Raw genomic sequence first — 19,054 nt, 5'->3', positions numbered from 1 at the left:
AACGGATGGTAGCCAATGCTCTGTAGGGTTGGCTGGAAAGGTGGAAAAAGGCTAACCAGCAATGTAGGAGAAAACCAATCTGGGCTGCTAATGATTAGAAGGACATTGCCAGTGGGGTAAAGAAGCTACCTGTAAAAGCCCATCATATAGATGCCCATGTCCCCAAGAGTCGGGCTAATGAGGAAGACCAAAACAACAAGCAGGTAGATCAGGTTGCAATGATAAAGATGTCACAGATAGATTTGGATTGGCCACACAAGAGAGAGTTGTTCCTAGCTCGATGGGTCCATGATGCCTCAGGTCATCAGGGCAGAGATGCCACCTATAAGTGGACACGAGACTGAGAGGTGGATTTAACCATAGACAGTATTTCTCAGGTTATCCATGATTGTGAGACGTGCTGCGATCAAGCAAGCCAAGCAGGTGAAGCCCCTCTGGTATGGGGGGCAGTAGTCCAAATAGAAGTATAGGGAGGCCTGGCAGATTGACTACATCACACTGACTCAAACCTGCCAAGGCAAGCACTATGTACTGACCATGGTGGAAACCACCACTGGATGGTTGGAGACCTACCCTGTGCCTCACGCCACTGCTCAGAACACCATCCTGGGCCTTGAAAAACAAGTCCTTTGGAGGCATGGTACCCCTGAGAGAATTGAGTCAGAAAACAGGACTCATTTCATGAACAGCTTTATCAACACCTGGGCTAGGGATCATGGCATTGAGTGGATGTACCATATTCCTTATAATGCACCATTGGCTAGGAATGTTGAACGGTGCAATGGCCTGCTTAAAACCACCTTGAAGGCACTGGGTGGGGGGACTTTCAAGAACTGGGAGATTAATTTAGCCAAGGCCACATGGTTAGTGAACACCTGAGGTTCCACTAACCGAGCAGGTCCTGCCCAATCTAAGCCCTTGGGGACACCAGATGGAAATAAGGATAAAAAATCCCAATGCATACCTCAAGGAAACCTTGTTTTACGGTGAACTACCCATGACACTGTGTCTGTATGCATATCTTCATGTATATATGTATATAATTAAAGTACTGCATGTATGTATATAATTTAAAGGTTTAAATTTGATATAACATGCTGGTATGGGAAAAATTTGGGGTAGATAATGTGGGTGATTGGTTTTTCTTTTAATCATTACCTGTGGAATTTTTCCCAATGACTTGCTAAAGAAGCACTGATGGCTAAGTACTTGAGATAGGGAAAGGGGGAACTTCTCTGGTTTTTGGGAGTTTCTCTGAGGGAGGGACAGAAACACCATGAGATTAAAAACAGATAAAAGGAAAGCAGGGGGGGGTGGAGGGGCAGCTTCTTTCTTGCTTGCTCTTGGCTTCAGAAGAGGATGGTCGCTGCTACCCCTGCCATCCCAATCCCGGGAGCTGCCTTCTTCTTCTACTGCTGGACCCCACAACCCTGCCCTGCTAGGATGCCCTGCTGCTTCAGTTTGCTGTTTCCAAGCATCCTGTTAGAACACCAGGACCGACACTGCCCCCAGGGTTCGTAAGCAAAGCCTCTCTTTTCCATCCCTTCCTGTCTCAGACACAGCCGCCATTACCGCATGCTCCCCGAGTTCATGCCACAGCGCCCCCTGCAGCCGCGTCGGCATCATCGCACCTGCCCTGTCCAACGAAAGCCTGCCAGCACTCCCTGCTGGCTGTGATGGTAACTGCACCAAAGGAGAAAGTGTCCGCAGCCAAAAAGAACCGTTACTGGGCTCCTAGCTTTGGTTGTTATTAATTCCATAGTTGTTGTTGTTTTGTTTACCTTATTGTTCATACTAGTAAAGAACTGCTATTCCTATCCCCATATCTTTGCCTGAAGGCCCCTTAATTTCAAAAGTATACTAATTCATTCTACTAATTCAGAGGGAGGGGGTTTACTTTTTCTGTTTCAAGGGAGGGCCCTGCTTTCCCTAGCAGACACCTGTCTTTCAAACCAAGACAGTATTCTTGCATTTGTAGCTTTGTAGACTGTTAATGCATGATTGTGACTTCTAGTACTTTTCCAGCTTTCTTTCCCGCTGCAAGCGAACCCTTATTGATACATTCCCAAAATTCTGTTTAGTCTTATTTCTTAGTTTAGCAAGGACATTTTGTTTTGCACCATGTATCATAGACATAATAAAGGCAGAGTTAGAGGATCAGGAGGGAGGGATCCAATGGGGCCAAAACCTGGGGGGAAATTACCTAAACAACTGCTCTTCTAATTGGACAATATTTGCTAGATATACTAATTGCCCGATCTTATAAAATTGTACAAATCTAATTCCAGGCTCGGTTTTTTTGCCATATTGTGCACCTGAAGGTTTTCAAGTAAAAGTTTGCTTTTATATTATCATTTTAACGTTGTTTGGGAAGGTTTTATTCTATTTCCAGGCAACACCGCAAGGCACCATTTTAGGCCCAGTTGTCTTTGACATCTTCATAAACAACTTAAATGTAGGACTTGAATCTATATTGAGTAAGTTTGCTGATGACACTAAATTGGCAGGAGCTGTTGACTCCTTCAAAAGCAGAAAGTCCCTGCAGAGAGACCTTGACAAATTAGATGGCTGGGCAATCAGCAACTGTATGAAGTTTAACAAGAGCAAGTGTCAGATTCTGCACCTGGAATGGGGCAACTCTGGGTATATGGACAGACTGGGGAAGGAGAGGCTGGAGAGCAGCTCTGAGGAAAGGGACCTGGGAGTCCTGGTTGATGGCAAGTTGAATGTGAGAACAGTGTGCCCTGGAGCCACAAGGATCAACCATATCCTGGGGTGCATCAGGCAAAGCATTGACAGCTGCTTGAGGGAGGTGATTTTCCCGCTCTACTCTGCACTGGTGCAGCCTCACCTCAAGTCCTGTGTGCAGTTTTGAGCACAAGCACCACATTATAAGAAGGACTAGTGATAAGCCATGAGGAAACAGCTAGAGCAGTGTCAGGGGAGGTTTAGATTGGATATTAGGAAAAGGTTCTTTACCCAGAGGGTAGCTGGGCACTGGAACAGGCTTCCCAAGGAAGTGGTCATGGCCCCAAGCCTGACAGAGTTCAATAAATGCTTGCACAATATCCTCAGGCACGTGGTGTGACTCTTGGGGCTGTCCTGTACATGGTTAGGAGTTGGACTCAATGGTCCTTGTAGGTCACTTCCAACTCAGGATATTCTATGATTGTATGATACTCCAAACTTCCACTATCCCTCATTTCCAATTACAGAGAAAGGCCATTATATCTCCAGGGTACAGTGCTGATTTACTTCAGTCAGCAGAAGACACCTCTTCCACAGAGTAGAGATGTCCTCTGACACTTCTATCTAGATCCTTTCTGTACCAAGTTAAGTCAAAAATAAGTAACTTTGATTGAAGGCTAAAATTAGTAAGAGACTACTCTAGAGGACAGAGTGATGAACTTTTTTGCATGCTATCGCCACAAAAATCTAACAGTATATTCTCTAGTGATGCTAGATAATTAGCTTTATTTGGGAGGGAAAAAGCAAATACATTATGTCCAAGGCTTACCACTAAGCAGTTCAATCCAATTTTGTACTGTTTCAGGAGGTTGGGTCTCTTTTATGTGTTTCAGAGCTTCATCAAGCAGAACATCCCCTGTAGGAGCATCTGACTTGCAAATTACCTTGAATAGAATAAAATACAGTCAGTATTTTTACTTAATTCATATACCATAAACATCCAACAATAAAAACTTGAAAAATCTACTTGTTATCAGAACCAAGGAAAATTTTAAGGAGTGAGGAATGTTCTCAAAGAATATGCAAGCTTAAAAACCACCTAGTTGTTAGAAAAACTTTTTAGGATTTTAATTACAAAGCTCTGTTATGTCTTAAGTTATATATAACCTCTATTAGCCTTAATTGACCAGAACTATAGTATTAATAACATGTTTAATACCTAATTTTTTAAGGAAGATAATCAACTAACATGGTCAGGTCCTTCACTTTCTCTCCAAAACAAAGTATACTACAGTGCTAAATTGCTCTCTGATAACAGTCCATGTTACTGCCCTAAGTCAATATACTCAGAATAGTGCAGATAGACAATTAGGCCATGTGAAATTGAGAACTCAATTAGAAAGTGAAAAGGCAGGAAAAATGCTTTTCTTCTTCCATATGTTGATGGATAAAATAGGTTCAAGACAACATCTATCAGTTTTACAGCTCTGAAGAACATTTTAATCAGCAACACTAAGTTCCATTCACTAACAGTTAAAATACACATATTAGGCAAAATATGTATGTACCAATAAACCCCTTAATATGCAGTCATAAATGAAACAACACTTAAGTTTGTTATTAAATAACTTCTAAAATTATTTTTCCCCCAAGAGGGCACAAGAGAGAAAAAAATCATTTACAGTAGCATAATAAAATTTAAGAATGTAACTGCTTCTTTACCCATATAAGTAGTTGTATAAACCATGTACAAATATCCTTTTTTTTCCTGGTTTGAAAATCAAGAACACCAAACTAAAACATACAGATTTAACTAGCAACCCAAGTCACAGAATCACAGAATGGGTAAGGTTGGAAAGGACCACAGTGGGTTCATCTCATCCAACCTCTTTGCTCAAGCAGGTTCATCCCAGAGCATATTGCACAGGAATGTGTCCAGATGGTTCTTGAATATCTCCAGTGATGGAGACTCCACACCCTCTCTGGTCTCTGTTCCAGTCCTCAGTCACCCTCACAGGAAAGAAGTTCTTCCTCATATTCAGGTGAATCAATTTCTGCCTGTTGCCTCTTGTCCTATTGGTTGCCAACACTGAGAAGAGCCTGGCTGCATCCTCTGACACCCTCCCTTCAGATAATGATAGACATTGATAAGGTCATGTCTCAGTTGTCTCTTCTTGAGGCTGAACAGGCCAAATTCTCTCAGTCCTTCCTCTTAAGAGAGAGGCTTCAGTCCCCTCATCAACTTTCTCACCCTCTGCTGGACCGGCTCCAGGAACTCCATTTCTCTGTTGCACTGAGGAATCCACAACTGGATACAGCACTCCAGATGTGCCTCACCAGGGCTGAGTAGAGGGGCAGGATCACCTCCCTCAACCTGCTGACAATGCTCTTCCTAATGCATGCCAGGATACCATTGGCCTTCTTGGCCACAAGGGCACTGCTGGCTCATGGACAGCGTGTTGTCAACCAGGACCCCCAAGTCCTTCTCTGCAGCTCTGCTTTCCAGCAGGTCACCCCCAGCCTGTACCAGTGCCTGAGGTTATTCTTCTCCAGGTGCAGGACCCTGCACTTGCCTTTGTTGAGTTTCAGATGGTTCTTCTCTCCCCATCTCTCCAACCTGTCAAGGTCATTCTGAAGGGCAGCACAGCACTGGAGTATCGGCCACTCCTCCCAGCTTTGTGTCATCAGCAAACTTGCTGAGGAGGCATCTGCCCCTTTGTCCAAGTCATTGGTGGATAAGTTAAACAATACTGGGTCCAGTATTGAACCTTGGGGGACACCACTAATGACAGTCCTCCAACTAGACCCTGTGCCCCTGATCATGACCTTCTGGGATCTGTCGTTCAGCCAGTTCTCAATCCACCTCACTATCCACTCATCCAGTCCACACTTCCTGAGTTTGCCTATGAGTATGTTGTGAGAGACAGTGTTGAAAGCTTTACTGAAGTCCAGGTAGACAATATCCACTGCTCTTCCATCATCCATACAGGAAATTGTTTCATCATAGAAGGCAATCAGGCTGTTGAAGTATGATTTACCTTTAGTGAATCCATGCTGACTATTCCTGATCACCTTCTTGTCCATGTGGATATGTGGATAGAGATGACCCCTGAATGAGATGCTCCACAGCTTTCTGGAGATTGAGGTGAGACTGACTAGCTGGTAGTTCCCTGGGTCCTCCTTCTTGACCTTTTTGAAGGCCGAGGTGACATTTGTTTTCTTCCAGTCTTCGGGCACCTTTCCTGATCTCCATGGCCTTTCAAAGATGATTGAGAGTGGCCTAGCAATGATGTCTGACAGCTCTCTCAGTACTCATGGGTGCATCCCATCAGGGCCCATGGACTTGTGGATGTCAGATTTACCTAGGTGTTCTCTAACCAAATCCTCCTTGTGTAGCCATGGAAAGGAGTTTTAACCCTTTAAGTGTGGCAGAAATAAGATGCACAGCTACACGGTCATCTTTCATGACAGGAAGAAAAAGACAAATTTATTCAGAAACACACTTGGATTTATAGCATGACTCGCAATTCCAAGAGTAGAGAAAAGGTGATTGGTTCAGAGAGAAGACACCCCATTCCCAGGGCCTGGTCACACACCACAACAGGTGTTCTATCTTTGTTATTAATTCCTTTTTATTTTGACCAAATGATCACCCTGGGAGAAATTCTCCCTAGCCTTGAGCTGGACCAGCTTATCGGCTGGGAACAGAACTGAAAAGCTCCAGCCTGGAATATTTTTCAGGCTGTAATTTTCTTACTTTCTCAATATGTGTCCCACATCCTTGACCAAGGGAAGGTTTTCTTTCCAACATTCTTTAACCCTGGTCTTCTGGGTCAGAGATCCCTGAGGGTTGATCTTGTCAGTGAAGACCAATGTAAAGAAGGCATTCAGTAACTCCGCCTTCTCTGAGTCCTCTGTTACTAGGGTCCCCCTCCATTTAGGAATGGCCCCACATTATCCTTTGTTTTCCTTTTGTTATTGAGAAAGCCCTTCTTGTTGTCCTTGACACCCTTGGCCAGATTTAATTCCAGGTGGTCCTTGGCCTTCCTTGTCTCATTTGTACCTTCTCTGACAACCTTTCTATATTCATTCCAAATAGTCTGACCCTGTTTTCACCTCCTGTGTACTTCCTGCTTATGCTTGAGTTCTTTATTCATCCATGAAGGTCTCTTGCCCCTTTTGCCCAATTCCTTGCTTGTTGGGATGCACTGTTCTTGAGCCTGGAGGAAGTGATTCTTGAATATCAACCAATTCTCTTGGATCCCTCTTCCCTGCAGGGCCTGTTCCCATGGGATTCTTCCAAGATCTCTGAAGAGGCTCAAGTTAGGTCTCCTGAAGTCCTTGGTTGTGATCTTACTGCTCTGCTTCCTCTTCTCCTGATACTGAACTCCACAATCTCATGGTTACTGCAGCCAAGGCTGCCTCCAATCTTCACATCTTCAATAAGACCTTCCCTGTTTGTTAGTATAAGGTCAAGCAGCACATCATTCCTTGTGGGATGCTCCACTACCTATGACAGGAAGGTGTCATCAATGCTTTCCAGGAACCTCCTGGACTGTTTGTGCTTCTCTGTGTTGCTTTTCCAGCAGATGTCAGGGTAGTTAAAGTCCCCCACAAGAACCAGGACTTGTGACTATGAGGCTCCTTCAAGCTGCCTGTAGAAGGCCTCATCCACTTCCTCCTGCTCAGGCAGCCTGTAGCACACACACACAACAGTGTCACCCTTAGTCTGCCCTTTTATCCTAACCCATAAACTCTTGACCCACTCGTTATCCACCCCAAGACAGAGCTCAATACATTCCAAGTGTTGCCTCACATAGAGGGCAACTCCACCACCACACCTTCCTGATCTGTCTCTCCTAAACAGCGTGTAGCCCTTCATGACAACATTCCTGTCGTGAGCTATCCCACCACATCTCTCTAATCGCAATGAGATCTAAGCCCTGTGACTGCACATAGATCTCTAGTTCCTCTTGCTTGTTCCCCATCCTGTGTGCATTGGTGTACAGGCACTTTATAGAGGTATTTGAGTGTGTTAATATCCTAGTGGGGTGCAAAGGGATGCCCCATAGTCCTGTCTTGTGGTTAAGTCTTTGGCTGCTTGTGCTTGAATGGAGTATTCCATCTTAAACCTCCTTTTGCTACTTGGGTGGTCACTAAAGTTCTCCCCTTCCCATACCTTATCTCTGTTGAGCCTGGCCCTGTCCCCATCCCCTTAAAACCTAGTTTAAAGCTTTCTCAATGGGCCCTTCTAACTCCTGAGCTAAGATCATTTTTCCCCTTTGAGACAGGTGGACCCTGTTTGTTGCCAGCAGACTTGGTCCTGCATAAACTGACCCACAATCAAAAACCCCAAAATTCTGCTGGTAACACCAGTCCTGAAGCCAGGTATTCGTCTGCAAGATCTTCCTGTTTCTTCCCCCATCATTCTCTGCAACTGGCAGGACAGAAGAGAACACAATTTGTGCTCCAGATCCCTTGACCAGTTGTGAAAAGGTCCTGAGGTCCCTCTTGATTCTCTACAGCCTTCTTGTTGAGACATCATTGGTACTCACCTGGAAAACCAGTAGCAGGTAATAGTCAGTGGGCCTTACCAGGCTGGGAAGTTTCTTGGTGATATCTTCTATTGGTTTGGCACAGCCTAGTTTTTGGCAGCAGGGGGGTCATAAAGATGGCTCCTGTGGGAAGCTGCTGGAAGTTTCTTACCATGCCTGGCAGAGCCAGTGGATGAGGGCTCTGGAGATGAACATGCTGCTGGCCAAAACTGGGCCAATGAGAGAGGTTGGTAACACCTCTGTGATGACATATTTAAGAAGAAAATCAAAACAAAGTCATGGGGTTTTTGCTCCTAGTCAGAGAAGGTGAGAACATGTGAGGGAAAACAACATGGCAACACCAAGGTCAGTGGAGAAGGAGGGAGAGAAGGTGCTCCAGGGTGCCAGAGCTGAGATCCCTCTGCAGGCCATGGTGATGACCATGGTAAAGCAGGTTGTCCTCCTGCAGCCCATGGGTCCACAGGGGATGCAGAAATCCACTCGCAGTCCATGGGGGAGGTGCTCATGCCGGAGGAGGTGGATGCCTGGAGGAGGCTGTGGGGGACCTGGTGGAGAGAGGGGGTCCCTGCTTCCAGGCTGGAGCAGCCTGTCCTTGGAGGACTGCACCCCATGGAAAGAGACCCACATCGTGGCAGATTTGAGAGGTCTGTCTGCCCATGAGGGGAGTTCATGTTGCAGCAGTTGCGGTATGGCTGCTGCTCATGAGAGTGGACCCACGCCACAGAAGTTCATGGAGAACTGTATCCCGTGGGAGGCACCCCATGGCCTCACGGGGGAAGGACTCTTTTCCCAGAGCAGTGGAAGAAAATCTGACCAAACTCCCACATCCTGTCTCCTTCTGCTGTCGATGGGAAGGAGGGAGGGGCTGGGGGAAAAAAGGTGGTTTAAAGGCTTATTTTGCTTTTCATTATCCTCCTCTGATTCTGATAGTAATGTGAGAAACAACGCTCACTTTTAAAATTTCAAAGGTTTATTTAAACCTTAACAAAAATACAACAAAAGACTGAATAAGGAGAAAAAGCAGTGCTGGGAGCATGAGACTAAACCACCATGTGCTCATCTACAAAATGGATGCTCTGCCTTTTATACCCTTAGCCCCTCCCAAAGTCTTGTCAGTCAACTCCTTCTCTGCTGTCCATTGGTGGAGAGTACTTTTGTGATAGGTTGACTTAGGAAGAAGAAACTCAGAAGAGATTCTTCCTAAGGGAATTTCCTCTGTGGGGGTTGGGATACCTGCAACAGCCAATTAGAGAAAGTTAGTTCGCTCCGTGCACACACATTTTGAGGAAGGTAATCCGGAACTGACCCTCTTGGTCTTCCGGCGGCTGAGCAGGTAACACCAACCCGAGCTTCCCTCTCCCCCATGCAGGGGGGGGGGGGGGGGGGGGAGGCTCGGGAGGCCGCTTGGGCCCCGTTTGCCAACGAGGGGGACCCGATGGCCGGAGGGAGAAAAAGTTGTGTGATGAGACCTTCACAGCTTCCTCCTCCACGGGCCTGCGGCTCTGGCGTGGGGGGAGGCCGACTCTTGCTGCTGCCGGCCGGGCCGGGCCTGCCCGGGTGGCCATGAGCAGTGTGGGGGCTGCAGCCCAGCCCCAGAAAGGCTGATTGACACCTCAGCTGCCCCCCCAGCACGGCCTGAGCCTGGCCCAACTTTAGTAGTTGTGTTAAACTTTAACTCTTTAGTGCTCAGATAAGATTTGCAAAGCCTCCAGCCTTTCCTTTGAATATGAAAGGGAATAAGAAGATTTCTAAAGTCAGTGATGTAAGAGCTAAGTTTTTAAGATGGAAGGAGAATGAGAAGATGCTGAAATGGCTGAAAATCTTTTTGTGAAATTGTAGGAATGAACTAATGTACTGAATATTCCTATAAACCATGGAAAGAGACATGGGGGGATGAAAATGTTCCATTTAATAGATGATTTGACTAAAGAGCACCTGTGTTGAGAATTTCTGTCCTGAGAAAAGAAGGGGATTTTGGTTTTCTGAAGATAAAGCCTGAGCAGAGAAAAAAGGACAGAGAGAATCTTTGCGGTTGAACATTTCATTCTTAAAAGTAATACCCCATGGAGCAGACATGGCCCACATCTACAACTTTGGGACAGCTGTAGAGTTGGGAGGAGCGTCACGGTTGCAGGTTCCCGGGCGGATGCAAATCGTGAAAGATAAAACCACAAGAGAACTGTTTTTTTTTCCTTCTTGTGGGAAAAATCCCTACAACTTCAACAAGAAGAAGCTTCTCTCTCCAAGAGTGAACTGAAAAAGACTAAATTGGGCACTGACCGAAGTATTTGTTATATGTTTGTTTTGTTGTTATGAAGATTGGGAGAGGGAGGGAAGGAGTGATCTAGAAAATCTTATTCTGAAATTTTTTTTTTCCTCTCTTTTTGTTTGTGTAGTTAATAAATTTTCTTTTATACTCTCTCAAGTTTTAGGCCTGCCTTGCTCTTTTGCTCCTGGTTCTGTCTCACAACAAGAAAAATAAGTTTATTCAAATTGGCAACTCAAACTCAAGACAACTTTCTTACATCTTGATTGGAGATCAGGTGTCGTTATGTTGTGCCTCCTAGTAACAAGCTGGGCCTCCCCAAATGCCTCGACTACCAAGGCCATCCTGTGGAAACAATACAAGGGGGGGGGAAAGAGGACTATGGGAGGACATATTACAATAACATAACTATGTGTCTACAAAACTTCTCTTAACATACACATAATATTTATCCCTTAATTGTGAGAGCCAACCTTTGCATTACTCAACTATAACAATAATAAAATTCACTTTGCAATTTAAGTTGAGCCTGCTTTGCCCTTGAAATATTTCTCCCGATCCTTATCTCACTCATGAAGTGTTCATTGTTTTTTTCCCTCCTCTGCCCAGCTGTGGCAGGGGAGGGTGAGCGAGCAGCTCTCATGGGTGCCTGGCATTGGACCACTGTCAAACAAAACACATTCCTTACCTGGGCCCCAGGGAGGCAGCATACTTCCCTATGAGTTGGGTCTGGTTAGCATATCAAGCCCTCCCTTCCTGCCCTGCCTTACATAACTCCCTCTCATGGGAGACAGTTCTCCATGAACTTCTGCGGTGTGGGTCCACTCTCACGAGCATCAGTCCTCCCAAAACTGCTGCAGTATGAGTATCTCTGACAGGCACACAGTCATCCCAAAACTGCTTTGGGGTGGGTCACTCTTCCATGGGGGTGCAGTCCTCCAAGAACAGGCTACTCCAGCCTGGAAGTAGAGGCCCCCTCTCTTCACCAGGTCTCCCACTGGATCACAGCCTCCTCCAGGCATCCACCTGCTCCGGAGTGGGCACCTCCCCTACAGGCTGTGAGTGGATCTCTGCATTCCCTGTGGATCCCCATGGGCTGCAAGGGGACAACCTGCTTCACGATGGTCATCACCATTGTCTGCAGAGGAATCTTGGCTCCAGCACCTGGAGTACCTCCTCCCCCTCATTCTTCACTGACCTTGGTGTTGCCATGCTGTTTTCCCTCACATGTTCTCACCTCCTCCTCTTCTATGGCTAGAAAAAAAAAACTGTCCCCACTTTGTTTTGATTTTCTTCTTAAACATTACCATCATCTCTAATTGGCCCAGTTTTGGCCAGCAGCATGTCCATCTCCAGAGCCATTAAGGATTGGCTGTACCAGACATGGTGGGAGCTTCTAGCTGCTTCGCACAGAAGCCATCTCCATGCCCCCCCCCACCACTACCAAAAAAACAGGCTGTGCAAAACCAACACAGATGTGTACAAAGTCAATTAAATGAAATGAAAAAGAAATGCAAATAGTATGGTCGGTATGAGAAAACAGATGACAAATACAAAAGATGTAATAAATGACTATATAGTTCAGAATGACAGAAAAAAAATCTGGTAATTCTATCAGTAGACTACGACCCAAATGTATCAACAAAAGTCAAGTCTTTCAACAAAGTAAGAATTTCATTTGAAGCTGTATTAACAGGAAATTGCTGGAGAGATCTTTGTGAATACCTAACACGTCATAGCTGGAATACTATGTTCAATTTAGATGGTGTCTATAAAGCACAGAAACTAAGATATAAATAAAAATCAGAAAGAATGAAGCAGTCCTTAATGCCAAGCTAAAAACAACGATGTTTAGATCTAAAAAGAAGCATGTAAGATTGTCATAGTTTCATCCCAGCTGGCAACCAAGCTCCTCGCAGCTACTCACTCACTCCCCCAGCAGCAGGATCAGGGAGAGAATTGGAAGGGTGAAAACCAGAAAACTCACGGGTTGAGATAAAGACACTTTATTAGGTAAAGCAAAAGCCATGCACACAAGCAAAGGAAAACAAGGAATCCATTCACTTGGGCAGGCAGGTGTTCAGCTATCTCCAGGAGAGCAGGGGCCCATCACACATAAGATTACTCAGGAAGACAAATGGCATAATTCCAAACATTTCCACCTTACTCCTTCTCTCTATATATTGAGCACAATGTCATATGGTCAGGAATATCCCTTTGGTCAGTTTGGGTCACCTGTCCCTACTGTCTCTCCTCCCAACCTCCCATGCACCCCCAACTTCCTTGCCAGCATGACAGTACAAAAAGTATAAAAGGCCTTGACTCTGTGTAAGCCTTGCTCAGTAATAGCTAAAACATCTCTATATTATCAACCCTGTGTTCAGCACAAATCCAAAACACAGCCCCATATCAGTCACTGGGAAGAAAATGAACTCTACCCCAACCAAAACCAGTACAAAGATATTTTTACAAAGAGGGCATCAAACAGTAGTTTAGGTTGTCTACTTTGGAAAAAAGTAGATATACAGAAGATGCAGCATGTATTGTCAAAAACTTCACCAGGCAAATTAAACATTCAGGGAGTGTGATAGGTTGACTTGGGAAGAAGAAACTCAGACAGAAGTTCTCTCTAAGGGAACTTCCTCTGTGAGGGTTGGGACACCTTTAACAGCCAATTAGAGAAAGTTAGTTTGCTTCGTGAACACACATTTTGAAGGAGGTAATCCAGAACTGAGCCTCTTTGTCTTTCCAGCGGCTGAGCAGGTAACATCAACCCGAGCTTCCCCCCCCCATGCGGGGGGGAGGCTTGGGAGGCCGCTTGGGCTCCGTTTGCAAACGAGGGGACCCGATGGCCGGGAAGAGGAAAGGCTCCTTGATAAGACTTTCATGGCTTCCTCCTCCACAGACCTGCGGCTCTGGGGTGGGGGATCCGGTTCCTGCTGCTGTTGGAAGGGCCTGGCCTGCCCAGCCCCCACGCGGTCTGGGGGAGGCAGGAGGGCCCTGTCTGGAAGCAGGGGTGGCCATGAGCAGTGTGGGGCTGCAGCCCAGCCCCAGAAAGGCTGATTGATACCTAATCCGTGCCCCCCAGCGCAGCCTGAGCCTGGCCCAACTTTTGTAGTTGTGTTAAACTTCAACTCTTTAGTGCTCAGATAAGATTTGCAAAACCTCCAGCCTTTTCCTTGAATATGAAAGGGAATAAGAAGATTTCTGAAGTCAGTGACGTAAGAGCTAAGTTTTTAAGATGGAAGGAGAATGAGAAGATGCTGAGATAGCTGAAAATCTTTTTGTAGAATTGTAGGGATGAACTGATGTACTGAATATTCCTATAAACCATGAAAAAGACATGGGGGGATGGAGATGTTCCATTTGATAGATGATTTAACCAAAAAGCACCTGTGTTGAGAATCTTGGCCCTGAAGAAAAAAGGGGATTTCAGTTTTCTGAAGATGAAGCCTGAACAGAGAAAAAGGAGATGAAGAGAACCTTTGCTGTGGAACATTTCATTCTTAAAAGTAATACCCCATAAGACAGACATGGCCCACATTTACAGCTTTGGGAAGGCTGTGGAGTTGGGAGGAGTATCACGGTTGCAGGTTCCCGGGCAGATGCAAATCGTGAAAAATGAAACCACGAGAGGACTGTTTTCTTCCTTCTTGTGGAAAAAAATCCCTACAGCTTTCAACAAAAGGAGGCTTCTCTCTCCGGAAGTAAACTGAAAAAGACTAAATTAGGGACTAATAGAAGTATTTGTTATATGTTTGTTTTGTTGTTATGAAGGTTGGGAGAAGGAAGGAAGGAGTGATCTGAAAAAATCCTATTCTGAATTTGGGTTTTTTTTCCCTTCTCTTTGTTTGTGTAGTTAATAAATTTTTTTTTATACTCTCTTAAGTTTTAGGCCTGCCTTGCTTTTTGCTCCTGGTTCCATCTCAGAACAGAAAAATGAGTTTATTTAAACTGGCAAATCAAACCGAAAACATTATTTGGTGCATTGCCCTGAAACAAAATTAAACCAAGACAGGGAGGTTGTTGAATTGCATTCAGTGGAGAATTTTAAGACTAAACATCTGCCAGGGAGTAACCAGAGAAACATGATTTTCTGTTACTGCATCAAGATTAAATGGTTCTTTGAGATACTGGTCTGATCTCCACTTTTTGAAGCTGGAGATCACTCCAGCAATAAATATCAGATATGTAGTTTCAAGAACATAGCAATGTTTTTATCCAGGCAGTTCTTTTTAAAAACTAATCACACAACAATATGTATTTATCTTTCACATTTACAAACTTGCATCAACTTTTATTAACTCTATATAATGATATTACATATCTTCCAGGTTTATATTAAGACTGAAATTTTTGGAGTTTCTCTAATTATACAAGAGCAAACTTAGAGTTTTTAAGCTGCTAGACTGTGGTTATTAATAGCCACCCTTCAATAATTAGCCTAAAACCACCCAACATAGTTATCTTTACTTCTTTTTAAAAATTATTTTCCATCAATATTTAAATGTTTTCATGTGATTCATATGATTTTTCACAGTGACCTTGGTTGCACTGGATCACTCGTTTACCGCAGTTGGTAACGTACTACTCACCATCTCACTTTAACAGGTAAGATGTGGAGTCTTTTTGACCTGCTTTATAAAAACAAGCAAACACACAAACATAAACCTCACTAAAGAGATGTATCCCAAAAGTAAAAGCATTTTTAAAAGTAATATATTTTTTAAGTTTAGAAAACAGCTTTTCTTTCTTATTTGGGGTTAAGATATGTTTTTCTACCACTGTAAAGATTAAGAAGCTCTTTTGAATATAATCCCCCATGACAGTATGAGCGTAAACCTACAAGCATTTAGAGGAAAGACCTGTAAGGAGTATAGACTCTCCCATTCAATTCAGGGCTCTATAAGCTCTTGGGAAGACACAATACACACTGATTTTGTTTCTAAATTTACTGTTCTCTGCAACCAGGCATACAGCACTATTTCTTTTCACATCTCTGCTACATTGCATATTCACTGCAAAGATTCTTCTAATTGCTCTTATGTCCTAGGTACAGGGATAAGGGGCAGAGTTTTAACACTGTTTCTTCCACACCACCCACTTGATTGGAGGGAGAGCAGTTTTTGGCAAGGAACCAGAACTTTTTCTGGCCCCAGTTGTGGAAGATAGTGGTTTTGTCCCCTTTAAAAAACATGGGCAGAAGTGGAGGGGTCCTCTTTCTTTTGTCAGGCTCACTTGGGAGAGAGAGTTGCCCTGCAAGACCCCAGCCACCACCTGACATTGCTGCCACCAGGGAAAACCCTGCTGGATGATGTGGAGTGAGCAGCCAAGCAACATAACTCCTTTTGGACAAAATAGCTTTCCAGGTTTTGCTTTGCCCCTGTTTTCCACTTGTTATGAGATTCATGGGTCAGAGAAAGAGATGACACACTTTTGGAGATCCATGAGACAACAACCTATTTTATTGTTCAGATCCTCCTTAAATAGGAGATTCAAAACTCCTTCATCTAGACAGCTGATTGGTCTGACTTTAACACCACCCAGCTCCCTGGCCAATGATACATCTGCATTTAGGGCTGAATGAGATTGGCTGAGGCTCCCTGTGTAGATTTGAATCCAACTGAAGCAAGGGGTTAGAAGTTAGAAAGTAATTGATTAAGAGTAGTTGTTGGAGTTGTGGAGAAACCCCACATGCGCCCAGCACTGAATAAAATACATACTCACTTTTTACCTGGCTTTAACACCACCCAGCTCCCTGACCAGTGATATGTCTGCAGCCCATGGTGGAACATCATTGGGTGAAATCCCTGTTTGGGTTTGAATATAACCTATCATTGTCCACCCAGGGGCCAGCCCATGAACAGGACTGAGTCTCTTATTTATAGCCGTATTAATTGCCCAGTACAAGCCAGCTTGTACTGTAACAACTCCTTCTTTCTTTCTTTATTAAAAATTGCAAACTGCTCTCTGTTGTCCTACCTGCAAGGGCCCTTTGCAGACAGGGTAACAGAAGACAGCATGGGTTCAATTTGAATGAGGTTTTTCCACTCACTTTGACAAACCCTGCTCCCCTAGTTAGCAATGTGTTCCATGTATCACTGGAGCTGCAGCATTCATGTCCAGGAGCTGCCAGGCGAGAACTATCAATACTGTGATCTTTCAGGATAACATGTCACAGGCTATTTGCTTAGAAGTTGCAAGTTACAACTTAACTCTAAAAACAAGAAACCATTTAACTCTTAGAACTGTTAGAAAAAAACCCAATTACCAGAAAAACAATTTGTAAACAGAAAAAACAGTTTGCAAACAGAAAAACAATTTGTGAACAAATAAAGTCCTTATATGAGCTGCCACTTCAAGAGTTCCAGATTTCCATGAGGTCAGTAAACATGTTGTTTCAATCACTGTTCTACACATGGCTCCACCACGTCCGCTGAGGAGCTATCAAGGGGGATGCTGCCTGTGGTCCCGAGCAGGACGTAGTGCAGGCCGAACACTTCTGGCAGGTATCCAACGTGTTCCCATGTCTGTGGAAACACAAGCATATCCACATCCCCAGGTAATGAGATTTCATGAGCCTCCCCACCTATTGGTGATAAGGTCTAGCACCATTACCTTCGGTTTGGGGGACTGGTCATCACTGGATGATTGTAGTGATAGAAAGTGATTTTAAATGACTGGATTCTGGGACTTTTCTAATATTCTCAAATGATTTCGTGTATAGATAGCTTTAGCTACCCTGCTCTGTGGGGATTCACCACACATTCCTCCCTCTTGTTTTTCAAGTTTACATTTTAAAGTGCCACATGCTCTTTCCACAATGGCTTGTCCTGTTGCTAATTTGGGAATATCAGCGTGGTGTGACACACTCCAGAGCTGTAGGAAATGTCTTGTTTACTGTGACGTGTAAGCAGGACCATTGTCTGTTTTGATGGTACGGGGGATACCTAAAGCAGCAGAGTGTCAATGTGCGATGGATTCCTGACCTTTTTCTCCTGTGTGAACTGTAGCCCATATTGCTGATGTAAAGGTATGTAGTGTTTTTGGTTTGTTAATTTAAAATTTTTTGGTCAATGCACTAATTTATGTTGTGGGTTTTAGTGTTAGCCAAATTGCTAGTGTATTTACTAGAATTATTTATTTATTTTTTGTTGTGACATAGAATTAGGAGGAAGGTAAAACAGGTTCAAACTTTAAAGGGTTCAAAGAAAAACTTTATTATTAAAAACTATAAGAAAAAAGAATAAAACTTAGAATAAACCTTTTAGAACACTTCTTCCTCTACAACTTTTTTCTTTTACACAATGTACAGAAAAAAATCAGTCAATTTACTATTTTTTAAAAAAAAGTTATTCACAAATATACTTGGGAGAGGAGACTTTTCAGTTTATGGAGATTTTTATACAAGAAACAGTTTTCTTGTGGCCTCAATGTCAGTGATTAGCTACCCGGGAGAATGGAAATTTGATTGCTATGTAAAAATTATTTTTCTGACTAACAGGTTTTTCACAACAATTATTGAGAACTATATTAACTTATGGGGCACACTTTAAGGATTATAACAGTTCAAACAAAACTTTTTTTATTTTTGAAAACAGAGAGGTTTTTTTTTCTTTCTTGTTCTCTGGGGGGCAGCAGGGGTTTTCATTTCCTTTCTATTCAAACTTATGGGATCAGAGCCATTTTAACATTTGCTTACTCTAACACCAATACCTTTGTTTATATCTACAGTTAAAACATTCACATCTACTCCATATCTTTATGTCTTATAGGGAAATAAGAGTCTCTTTTTTATAGTTTAAAACAGGGCCGGTCTCTTATTTATAGCCAAATTAATTGCCCAGTACAAGCCAACTTGTACTGTAACATCCATCGTTTTCTGGCTAGGGGAGGGCATGAAACCGTGGAAACTCGTTTGCCACATTGTTTCCTTTGTTCTCTTCAGCCACTGGTCCAGTGCAGGAGCCCCGCATCCTCTTGCCATTTTTCCCAAGGAGCCACATGGTGAAGAGTGTGGGAATAGCCACCATCTTGTCTTTTTCTGGGGAAACTACATGGAGCCAGCAGCTTGGGAACAGCCATCATCTTGGTTTTGTCCTAGTGGACCAGGTGACATGTTTCAGTGGTGAATACCCTTTTTTTGTGGGCAAACCAATCTTTTGTACAACTGGTACGTTCATTACAATTTTTTCAGTAAATTGTGACCCCAATTTATAATCTCTCCTATTTTTTTTCCTCTAATATTGAATGGGGGTGGTTTGACTGGGCTTAATTTTCCTGCTGAGTTTTAAAACCAGCACACCCTATTTTCAAACAAAAGTATTTTGATTCACACTTTCACTGTATTTCCCTTCCCCTTCTTTTCCCAGCACATGCACATAGACAACAGGGGAAGCCCATCCACCTCTCCCCTATGCTCAAGAATCTGCTCTTTCTGGAAGGAAAATGTACTGGCAGATGCTTCTTGGTTAACTCCAGAGTCCTAACAGCACAAGAACTGTTAGCAGAACTGCCACCTTGGAATTCCAGAGGCCAGATTTCA

General features: G+C 43.8%; 1 protein-coding gene across 2 annotated transcripts in view; it reads right to left on the bottom strand.

Moving 5' to 3' along the window:
• The window catches only part of LOC148220310 (Golgi phosphoprotein 3-like), a 149,832-nt gene that overhangs the window by 63,154 nt on the left and 67,624 nt on the right, over positions 1–19,054 (bottom strand). For both annotated transcript variants that reach the window (XM_088155669.1, XM_088155668.1), the window contains exon 3: positions 3,518–3,632. In XM_088155669.1, the coding sequence (XP_088011795.1) occupies positions 3,518–3,632 (115 nt within the window). The remainder of the gene's footprint in view (positions 1–3,517; positions 3,633–19,054) is intronic.

This window comes from Sturnus vulgaris, chromosome W (genome assembly GCF_052056855.1).
Source record: "Sturnus vulgaris isolate bStuVul1 chromosome W, bStuVul1.hap1, whole genome shotgun sequence".
Classification (NCBI taxonomy): Eukaryota; Metazoa; Chordata; class Aves; order Passeriformes; family Sturnidae; genus Sturnus; species Sturnus vulgaris.
This window is presented reverse-complemented; position numbering and strand designations above follow the sequence as displayed.